This window comes from Eurypyga helias, unplaced genomic scaffold (assembly GCF_000690775.1).
Source record: "Eurypyga helias isolate BGI_N326 unplaced genomic scaffold, ASM69077v1 scaffold48040, whole genome shotgun sequence".
In the NCBI taxonomy this organism is placed as follows: domain Eukaryota; kingdom Metazoa; phylum Chordata; class Aves; order Eurypygiformes; family Eurypygidae; genus Eurypyga; species Eurypyga helias.
The window spans coordinates 4,521-14,932 of NW_010228548.1; the positions used below are offsets into that span (position 1 = coordinate 4,521).

A 10,412-nucleotide genomic window follows, 5' to 3' on the forward strand; every position below is an offset into this window, starting at 1 on the left:
GCCCGCGGCGGGCAGCCTCGGAGCCTTCCCCCCCCCCCGGGGCGAACAGCCACCAGCAAGATGTACGCCATGGACTCCCACGTGTGACGGGCGGCACCTCCCGCCGCCGACCTGCTGCGTCCCCCCGGCCTGACCCCACTGAAGCAGCGCTGCCCACGCTGGGGCATCTCCGCCGTCGCTTTAAGCTGTACCACCGCTGGCTGCAGCAGTCACCCACAAAGGGCGGGTTTTCTTCCCCACTATCAGCCGGGTTTCATGAAAATAAACCCCAGAAGAGTGTTGCTTTAGGAAAAAGATGTCCCTTGTGGAAGCTGAGGGCAAAGGAGCTCCTCCAAATTTAGCAGGAAGGCTCTTCCGCAAAGCAACGCTGGCTGCACGTGGCCGGTGGCCCTGCCCAGCCGGCTGGGAGCCACCCCGTGCTGGCATTTCAGGGGTGGCTGAGGGTAACCTGGAGCAGGCTCTGCTCTCCCGGGGCTGGCGGCGGTGCAGCCATCCGCCTCAGGCCCAAGGGGAGTCAGTCTGACGCCCAACAGGTGCTGTGCTGGCAGCGCCGGGGTTTAAGTCCACACAAAATGGGAATTCTGTTTTCCTAGTGAAAAATTATTACTAATGATTGTTGTTATTATCCATCTTCACTTACAAGCCATCACAAAACCCAACCCCGCCACCCCCACCCACAGCTGCTGCCGTCTCCCTCACTCCTCGCCCAAGGGGCGGCAGGCGAGGCGCTCTGCAGCCCCAGGAGCAGGCCAGCCGCTGCCACAGCACCGGATGCCCGTGGGAAAGGTGCCCAGGAGCCACACTCGTAGCCCAGGCAGCTGCGAAACACCCGCACGAGGAGTCACAAGGGTCCTCCCCCGGCCCTCTATGCCCAGGGACAACGGGGACAGCGCTTCTGATCGCAGAGCTGAAAGGCAGCAGAGCGAACTCCCCGCTCTGGGCGGTGCGCAGAAACGCTGCTGGCCGAGCGCTGCAGCCCGCTGCGCGGGAGCGAACCCGTCGGCGTTATTTGCCTAGACTCATTTATTACATCACTACGGTTTTCGGAGAGGCTAGTAACGTTTCCTCGGGAACCTGAACAGTGAAGAAACCCAGTGACTAAAGCTACGTGGCAGAACCAATGCGGAGCTGACAGCCTGCCCTCGAGTGCTGTCGCCTACGTTTTTATTTCAGGTTGGGGTTGATGTTTTTGCACTTTGCCCCGGCTGCCTGTCTGCTGAGGAAATCAAGCAGTCACGTCTTCCCAACCCCTTTATGAACACTTACAGCCTTTCATCCCAAAGCGGGCTTAAATCGACCCAGCACACAGGGTAATTCTTTAAGACCTTTATTAACAGATGCTTGCAGTTTGACTTGAAAAAATCAGGTGTGTAGTTCGTACAAATTAAAAATGAGGTTCTTAAAAATCTCAACTTGACCAGATATGAAACAATTTAAAAACCTTTAAAGGTATATTGAGAAAAAACAGGCTTTTAAAAAACTTGTTTATAGTTTCCAAAAGGAGACTTCTTTAGGTAAAAATAATAAAAACCCCATGCTGCATAGATAATGCAGACAGTTCTAGTAATCTGGTCAACAGCAAAAAGCAAGCACTTAAGGTCTTCAGTTCCAATTCTTTTGTTCATTTCTTATTGCTGGAATTTCATTTTCTTTTCTTCTTCATTTCTTAAGTCTTTTCTTTGATGACTAAACTGAAAAAGAAAAGATCAGACAGGTGTCAAAGGCTTACACGGGTGCGTTTGGTTCACCAGACTCCCACCAGCAGCCCCCTTTCAGTGCCCAAACCCGCTTTTTCCCAAGCAAACCAAACGCCAAAGGCTCCAGAGAACAGACCCTGAATTTAAACACGGAGGGATGAACCCTCTCCCCGCGCCGGCCTCCCGCTTCAGCCCCTTTCGCAACGGCTGCTCACCCCGGGCCCTGCAGACCCGCACAGCTCTGCACTGTGGGTCTGAAAACGCAGCCGGTGAACAACCCACCATCCCCCAGGAAGGGACGGGGGCAACCTAAGGCCCCCACAAGACAGCTGAAGAGCAGACCACCTGCACCCAACAGCACGGCCTCCACACGCCACACGCAGACCAGACGCCACAATTCACACTCTCCATCAACAGAGAGTGACCAAGTGTCATCTCGGTGTTTCCCTGAAACCCACGACACTAAGAATTCATCCAGGTGGTGTTAACCCTCAAGGTGAACGCTGGGATAAACCAAAGGTTCACATCAAGCGCGCAGAAAACACAGCAGCAAGGCCTGAAGAGGGTCAAGTCATCCACCTGCACGACAAGGGTGGCAGCACCCCAAGCTCTCAGGGCTGGCAGCCTATTGCCCATGCCCACCTCCCACACTCCCCGCTCATCCCATTCCAGTGGCAGTTTGCTGCTGCTCCCACCAGAGACCACTGTTTGCTGGCCCTCCAGGCAACGGTGGGAGGCAACAGGAATGGGATAGGAGCGCTGGAGAGAGAGGGAGCACAGAGAGAGAGAGGAACTAATAAGGTGCCCAAAAACCCCCAGAACAAGTCCTAGCAACAAAAATATTCCCAAACTGGCAAAAGCAGACAGTGCCACATCACAGCCAGTCCACCTTGCAATGAAAACAATGCTCCAACATCGACCTCTACGCAACCCTCCCAGGCAGCGAGTCACCGCAGCACTGCGGCCACAGGCACCCCGGGCGCTCCACGGAAAGGAGCGTCTCTACCAGCTTTTCCAGCACCACTTTGTTCAGATGGAGGCTTCTGCAAGTCCAGCGCCAGCTTTCTGGAAAGCAATGCCTAGAGGACTTTGTGCTATCCGCTTCCCCCCGGAGACCCAGCGTAACTGCCCGGACGCTTACAGAGCCGAGCAGATCCCCGTACCTGTTTCCCCCAGCTACTTTCAAGCACCACTTGAACTACTATTTCTGTGTGGACAAAGACTGCCGTGAGCCTGAAATACTGAGCACAGCCAAGATCTGAAGACTAACAGTATTCCAGGCAGTGACTCCACCAATGAAAATTAAAGCTTAGTAACGGAGCCCTCCCAGGTCATCAGCCTTGGCACAGCAAAGTCTCACTGCTTGGTTTTGCAGACATTAGTGAGCGTGCTCAGAAATGCAGCCAGTTTGGTTATAACACACAGGAGAAAGAATAGTTCAACCCTTGTAAGGCAAAAATTAAAGGAAAGCATCAAAATAAATAAGTCAGTAATCAGACTGTATCCTCAAGAACCTCTGGACACGCACCCGGATGATGGTAGAGATGGTAAGCCGGTATTTACTCAGCCCCGCCCTGCTCGGCCTCGGGAGCGGACGTGTTCTCAGCTGGTGGTTCGGCTGTCTTCGTCTCTTTGCCATCTTGTGGTTTAGGGTTCTCTGGGCGTCTGCGTCGGTAGTTGAAGTTACGACGGTACCGACGTTGAGGTGGCTGCTGACTTTGGGTCTCATCCCCTTGGTTCTCTTTATCTTCTTCATTCCCATCCTCTCTAGGCTGTCTCTGACGAGGAGGACCCCTGAAAGTCAAGCTAGGCTTTAATAATGCAGCGTCCAACCATCGCCATGTTCTGCCTGTGCTGCTAAACAGCAAGGTTAGGAACCCAGCTCGTACTCCATGTGCAGCATACCTGCGAAACCGTGGTCGATAACCTCGGTACATGTTCTGCCTGACTGGTCTGCCTTGGTCTCCTGCACCCTGGTTGTCAGCACCCTGCAAGACATGAGGCCACAAACCATCTTAGCCACACAGCTAGTCCAGCCAGGAGGAAGCTGGCTGCAAGGGGCCTGCAGGCCAAGCCCGAAGCGCACAACAGGCGGGCACAAAGGAGGATGTGCTGCTGGAACCTGTGTTTCTTCCACTTAATCACATTGGAAGCCAACACAGATTCAAACGCACTCTAAACGCCGTAACATTAGGACTTTATGCTTATCATCTCCTCCAAAGTTCCAGTTTACCGCCCAACCTTGAGCATCTCAAGTACCTACAAAAAGCCGTGTCCCACCACCCTGCTCCCGCGCAACCAAGCTAGCCCAGCATCACGCTCGAAGCAAACGTTACCTCCACTATCTCTCCCTGAACAGGAGGGTTGGAATACTGTGGTCGACGCCCGTAGGGCCTACGCATATAGTAAGGTGGGTACCGCCGCCTGCGATAGGGACGGCGTTGCTGGGCTTGACCTTCTGGTATGTTCTCTGCCCCTTCGTTCTTCTCCCCACTCTCACTATTCTGGTAGTTTTGCTGGTAGTTGCGTGGAGGACCCCTACGACGTGGATATCGTCTGTAATGGTTACGGTCTGCTGCGTATTTGCTGCCTTGCACTGGAACTCCACCAGGGCCTGTAACATTAGCTGCCTCCGCACCCTAAAGAGCAGGGACAGCGTTATGGAAACAGTCAGCATCACATCAGTTATAGCGTCATGTAAGTCAGCACCAAGCAGCGATATGCATCCACACTGTAAAGCAAGGAGAAGCTGTTCATCTCCTGGGATGTCATCAGGCGTAGACTCAAACCACAGGCACCACCCCAAAGCTGGCAGACCAAGCTTTCCCAGCATGCTCTCACATCCCAGAGACGTGTTTACCTTTTCTCCTTCAACCACATCAAACTCCACGGTCTCTCCATCTCCTACACTGCGGAGGTACTTCCTGGGGTTATTCTTCTTTATGGCAGTCTAACAACATAACATTGCAGAATTATTCACAGGCACAGCATGAGAATGCTACTTAGCATATCTGAACACTTTTTAAAAAAATACTAATACTAAAAAATACTGAGTATTTAGTATGTTAGGAAGAAGACCTGTACTCCTGAAAAAGCAGTTAAACCACCATGAAAATCCAGGAAGCCATAAAGTTTACCTGTATTACTACAGTTCTGCCCCATCTGAACTGTGCAACAGCTGACTAGACGCACCTGTCAACGTGCTGCCTGCTAGCTGAAAGAGCAGTTTGAAAACAAACAAAACGCAACTCCCTCCAAGATACACACTGGCCACAGTACTCCTAATCAGTTTAGCACTAAACACCCCATCGTATTTATACATTCCTCTAAGGTATAAGCCTTTCCAACCATGCACTCAGATCTCCAGCCCTCTACCATTTCCCACAGCACCACAGCGTGCAGTAGCCTACACAGAAACGAGGCTGCCCCAAGCTACGTAAAACACAACGATGGCCAGAAACGGAGAGACCCCTTCCTCTGAGCCTTCGAATACCATCACTTCAGCCACAGTGTTCACCAATTAATCACAAAGCTAGCCTCGTATGATCCACCAAGGATTAGCCCTTCTAAGGCGTCAGCAGCAGATAAGCCTTTGTATCAGTATCTGCTTGTTAAACGACTTTGCTAGCGAACACCGTGTTTTCTGTGCTGATCAGCAGTGGATTACATTTTTGACAGATGAGTTAATGCTCAATATACACCACACTCAGCTACATTCTGCTTATCAAACACTTTAACTGAACAGTAAACAAGTGTAGCAACTTGACAAAAGATTCCAGCAACATAATTGGACTAGATTTTTTCCTTAAATGGAACAAAAATCTATGGAAAAACATGCCCACAAGTCTCAGCCCATCGAGCAGTGTTTTTTGGGAAAGACAAGAAACCTTATTACAACAGCAGCTGAGTGTAACAGCTCTTCCCGAGACCCAAGCGTGACAGCAGGGACAGTGAGAAAACATACCCAGCTGTAACTCCTAGAATGGCCCTATTTCTTTTGCATTGGAGCCTTAAAATCATGAAAATTGGTACATTAAAACAAATTGCACCAAACCGTGCTTTTAGACACATAGACAGCAGTTATATGACAAGTCCTGAAACGCAACATTAAGCCAAGGTCACTTATGGGCTACCCTACTTGCGAACTGAGTAATGAAGTCCGAAAGCTTTCCTTCAGGGTATGTATTCCTGCCACAGTACGCAGAAACACAGCAGAGCTGCTTGCCCTTTCTCCACTGCCCATTACAGAATAACCTTTCTAAACAAATTCCTCTACGTGTTAAGAGCAGGTACTTATGCACACATAGCACAAGCAAGAAGCTGAGAGGTGGCAAATCAAACTCAAGCCAAAACACTTTCCAGGGGTTACTTTTTCCCCCATGTGTTTACAACATCCGCAGCATACCCCTAACTGGAAACAGAACAACAGTCCAAGGACTCCTAAATGCCGGAAGCAAGCCATGCTGCACTAAGAACTCCTTGCAGGCTGCTTCACAAGAGCTCCTAAGACAGACAGCGTAAAACCAGAGCCAATCACAGCCTTACAAGTCAGACATGAGGACTAAACTACAGCCAATGTGTTCCATGAAGTAAGCCACAGGTGTGGCAGGCAGTCTCCCTCTGCTCTGGTTGCCAGAGGTTTACATGCTCACCTAATGCTATACCCAAGCGTACACACCTTAAACTGAAAAAGTACCTATTATAATGTTTGAAGACTTTCACTGAAAGCCTGGAGCAATGAATTCCACAGATGTTTTGCCTAAAATAAAAACATCCTTACTGGCACTTCATCCCTATTTACAGCCCAGATAACTTCCCTCCCTGCTACAAGCTTTTCATCTACCTTTATATTTCCTTCTGCTTACTAACAGCTATATGAATCCATGAGGCAACCTAACTGGCCTTCACACACTTATCCTCAAGTCAGAAGACACTTGCAGACAGTGCAATCTCCATCACTGCTCAACCCCACAAATCTCACGTCCTCATGATGGATGTACAAAACCCCCACCTCTGCACAGACTCCACCTGCAAGCCAACAGTGAGAAACAGCTGCTTGTGTTCAAGTAACAGTTCTTGGAAAACGTGAGATCCTTTCACAACTCCAATCCTCTTTACATAGGTCATGCACAGCAAGTTTCAAAGAGGCAGCATGCTTTAGTTTCAAGGAAATCTTACCTGATGGACAAACACATCTTCCTTGGTGTCATTCCTGCAAGACAACAGGAAATTGAAATTCAGGTATGAAACACACAGTATATTAGCCCAGTTTAAAACTGCCATTGTTTGGGGTGGGGACAATACAGGGAAGTGTCAAGACAACTAGCTTTCAGCACCAGCCTCACTCCTCAGCCTCCTCTTAACCAGCCCCCTACCAGCTTACCGCCTCAAGCACAGAGATTGTCAGGCAGCCTATGCAAGGTCCAGAGCATGTGATGAAGTCCCTTAAATCTCATGTGAAAGCACTATTCCTCCCTCCTGCACACCCCGGGTGGAGAGGTTTGAAGAAAGAACACCTGAGAGCGGCAAGTCAGCACTGCTGACAGGAGCCTGTGTGGGAGAAGGGCTCCTGCCATCTTTGAAACAAGCTGTGAGAGATCACCACTCAAGCCTTGCGTCGATCTCCAGTTACATCCTCTCTGCCACCACGCTTCCTTCACTTAGGGAGTGACACGAGCTGATCGGTGCTGCACTGAAGGGTTCGTCACACTGCCTTTGTGAGCAGAGACAAGAGCTCAGGTTCCTCCCCTCACAGAAACAGACAACAGCTCAAGTACATAGAGGAATCCCAAAGCATCCTTCAGCACGATCACGACACAGGACCCAGTTACCATGCTGAGAGGGACAACAACAATACGGTACCCGCTCAAGTCAGAAGAGCTTCTGCTCTGCAATGAAGAGGCACAGCTGCACCAGCCCCTGCACTGCTTTGAGAGCTGTGTATGCCCCTTCCACCACTCATCACAAACTTACAGCCACACATCTAAGATGGCACTGTACCAACTGAACCTCGCTGCAGCACTCGTTTCACCAGTCTAGGGGACAGTTTGAATCAATAGCAAAGTGGTTTTTACTTCCTGGAATGACTGTTTAAAGATACCAGAAAGCAAGCTTGTGTGAAAGTGTTGTCAAAACCAGAGAGCTGACAGAATCAAGATTTTTTTTTAAAGATAAATCTGGGTGTTCCTCACCCTGACAATTAAGGCTGCCAAAAACTCAATCCAACCTATGGCTGTTCTGTGAGCACCAGTAAATACAAATCCCTTGTTTCCTCACGGAATCGATGCCTACAAACCTCAAAGGGAAAAGGTAGTCAAAAGGCAAACCAAGCAGAGCCAGTCTGACCATCACGAGGCAGCTCACCACCAAGGCCCCATGATGCAGCAACCAGAGCCCTTGTAAAGCCTGAGCCTAAACACTTTCTTCTTCATGATCCAAGATCTCTTACTAGATGCTTCAAAAGCTGAAAACCTTCAGAAGATCCTAGTAACAGGTTCTTTTTTTGGGGGGGGAAAAAAAAAAAAAGAAAACAAAACACCAACAAACACAAACACCACCCCCCCAACACACAACTTAGCACATTCCTTCACTCTCAGCTGAAAAATGGTGGCAGAGAGCACTCATCCTCTGTACCCTGTAAGTGTGTACACTTGACGCTCTTGCCAAAGTTTGATTTTGGACAACCATAGCAGATGCTTGCTTTTAATGTCCCTTTGAAAATGCAATTTCCTTCTGAGACCACAGTGGAGTTTTAGACCAACAAATGACTCTGTGACACAGATACAGCCCAAGGTTTAAACAGTTAAACCAGTTACTGGTCAGTTTTGACACTCTGTGTGATTCCCAACAGTGTTTTCCAGCAAGCTCATCTAGAAGCTGCAAGCCTACTGCCACTCGGGTGGTGTGACAGCGACCACGTTCTCAAAGGACCGGTGCAAGAGAAACCCCCATTCTGAAGGCCTGCGCTAATCGCTTCTCCCCTCAACACCTTAAAAAAGAGGGGGGCTCAGACAAGAAAACACCACTGTGAAGTGCATCACAGGACTAAATACAAAGCCAGCTATCAACATGCAGCTCCAAGGAGGGCAAGAGGACATCAGTGGCCTGCACACCCATTTATTACTGACAACTGGGAGACACACCTGGCAGGTACTGAGAATTCAAACTAACATTTCAGAACAGAAATGCACTTCTAACACTAAAACAACACAAGAAATACGTGAAGTTAATGGGAACTCACAGAGCTAAATTTTAGCTCCAAAGCTAATTCTAGATGCAAGCAGACCTGGCTGAGGCAAAGACAACCAAGGGCAGCAGCTCCCACAAAGTTTCCCTTGCAGCAAGCCAGAGAGATTCCAGAGTTAAGGAAATGTCCTCCAGTTTGGTTCTCAGGCTGCAGCTCTAATCTCTTGATAGCATGAGATCACACTGGGCCTCTCATTAAAAATGGCAACCTCAGGGATTAAACAGCTGCCAAATTAATGACAGGGGAAGCCATTCAGATGTTTTAACTAGCTGCTGTTGCTTCCTTGCTTGACTCACATCACTGAGCATTTCCACTACTGAGGGAAACAGGAAAAAAGCCTTCCCTAGAGGTAGGGTTTGTGGCCTATGACTTTATATGTGTTTACAAGAGCCAGAGACGCTAAAGCTTACAGCACCGATGACTATACAACATTTAACATCAGAACACTACATGAAGAAAGCCAACTGGGCAGACTCAGTGAAGTTTTTAAAGTTGCAGACACAAAACCATTGAAGGAGCTTGGCAGACACTTAAGACTGGGTCATAAGGTAACATGCAGTAGAAGAAAACGCAGTATTTAAAACAAACCTACATAAAAGGCCTAAATAAGAGCACCAGTATCTACACTTGCTTCCATGAAGAGGGATTCCCAAGTGTCCTGCCAAATGCTGAAACTGTGAATTTGAGGCACTGGGTGTTTAAGGGGAACAGTTCTCTGGAGTATGGTCTCTTGTGAAATAACCCCCAAGGAGCCCCTCCATAACGTGTGCAAGAATTTCCCATTTTTCCAGGACCGGTTTGCAGAGCAATTCAAGGAGCTCCCTACTACTGGACAGCTTCACGGTCATGCCAATTTTAACTATTTACGCAACTTCAAGTGTTAAATTTTTTCTTTAAAATTAGCTACCGTTATAAAAAGAACATTCTAGGCACTCGCTTCTTGAGACCTCTTTACACGCTCCAGTCTAGCAATGAGCAAAATTCACATTTCTGTTACATTTCCCTGTACATTGAGGGCTTCCTCAAGACAGCCCACTTTTAACTACCAAGCGCTATAAGCAATTATTGCTCGCATTGATGCGACTGAACTTCGACGACGAGTTTAAATATTCTGCGTGTGCCAACAGAATTTTATGCCAACAGAATTTTTGGCTCTTAAAGAGCAACAACAAAAAATCCAACGCAAAAACCAAAACCACCATCAAAAAAATAAGCTTAACCTAAGAATTATCAGCATGGGAGTAAATCCCCTCAGAGAGCAAGGCCGCTGCTGCCGGTGATGCATTAAAAAGCCAGCTACAACACGGTGAAAGATCCTGGGACAGCGGTGGGACACATCTCACCGGTCCCTTCCGCCCAGTGTCACCGAGCAGGGTGACAGTGACAAGGGCGCTGCACCCGCTGCCCCGGAGCCACCCTCTTGCTCTCGGGTCCAACGTCTGCCAGGCCCTGGCCCAGGCCCCGGCCCC

The 10,412-nt window shown here is 49.1% G+C and overlaps 2 protein-coding genes across 2 annotated transcripts in view; one reads left to right on the plus strand and one right to left on the minus strand.

Moving 5' to 3' along the window:
- LOC104515548 (claudin-16-like) overlaps window positions 1–1,102 on the plus strand; it is a 3,649-nt gene extending 2,547 nt beyond the window's left edge. The window contains exon 5 of the mRNA XM_010159567.1: window positions 1,083–1,102. Coding sequence (XP_010157869.1) covers window positions 1,083–1,102 — 20 coding nt within the window. The remainder of the gene's footprint in view (window positions 1–1,082) is intronic.
- A 209-nt stretch (window positions 1,103–1,311) lies between these two features.
- YBX1 (Y box binding protein 1) lies at window positions 1,312–6,909 on the minus strand (the record flags this gene model as incomplete). Its single annotated transcript, XM_010159578.1, is given in 9 exon segments — window positions 1,312–1,691; window positions 3,226–3,270; window positions 3,272–3,473; window positions 3,603–3,685; window positions 4,034–4,203; window positions 4,206–4,242; window positions 4,244–4,336; window positions 4,558–4,647; window positions 6,876–6,909. Coding segments are annotated over 9 exon segments (817 nt in total), but the record flags the coding sequence as incomplete, so codon positions are not given.
- Between the last annotated feature and the right edge of the window lie 3,503 nt (window positions 6,910–10,412).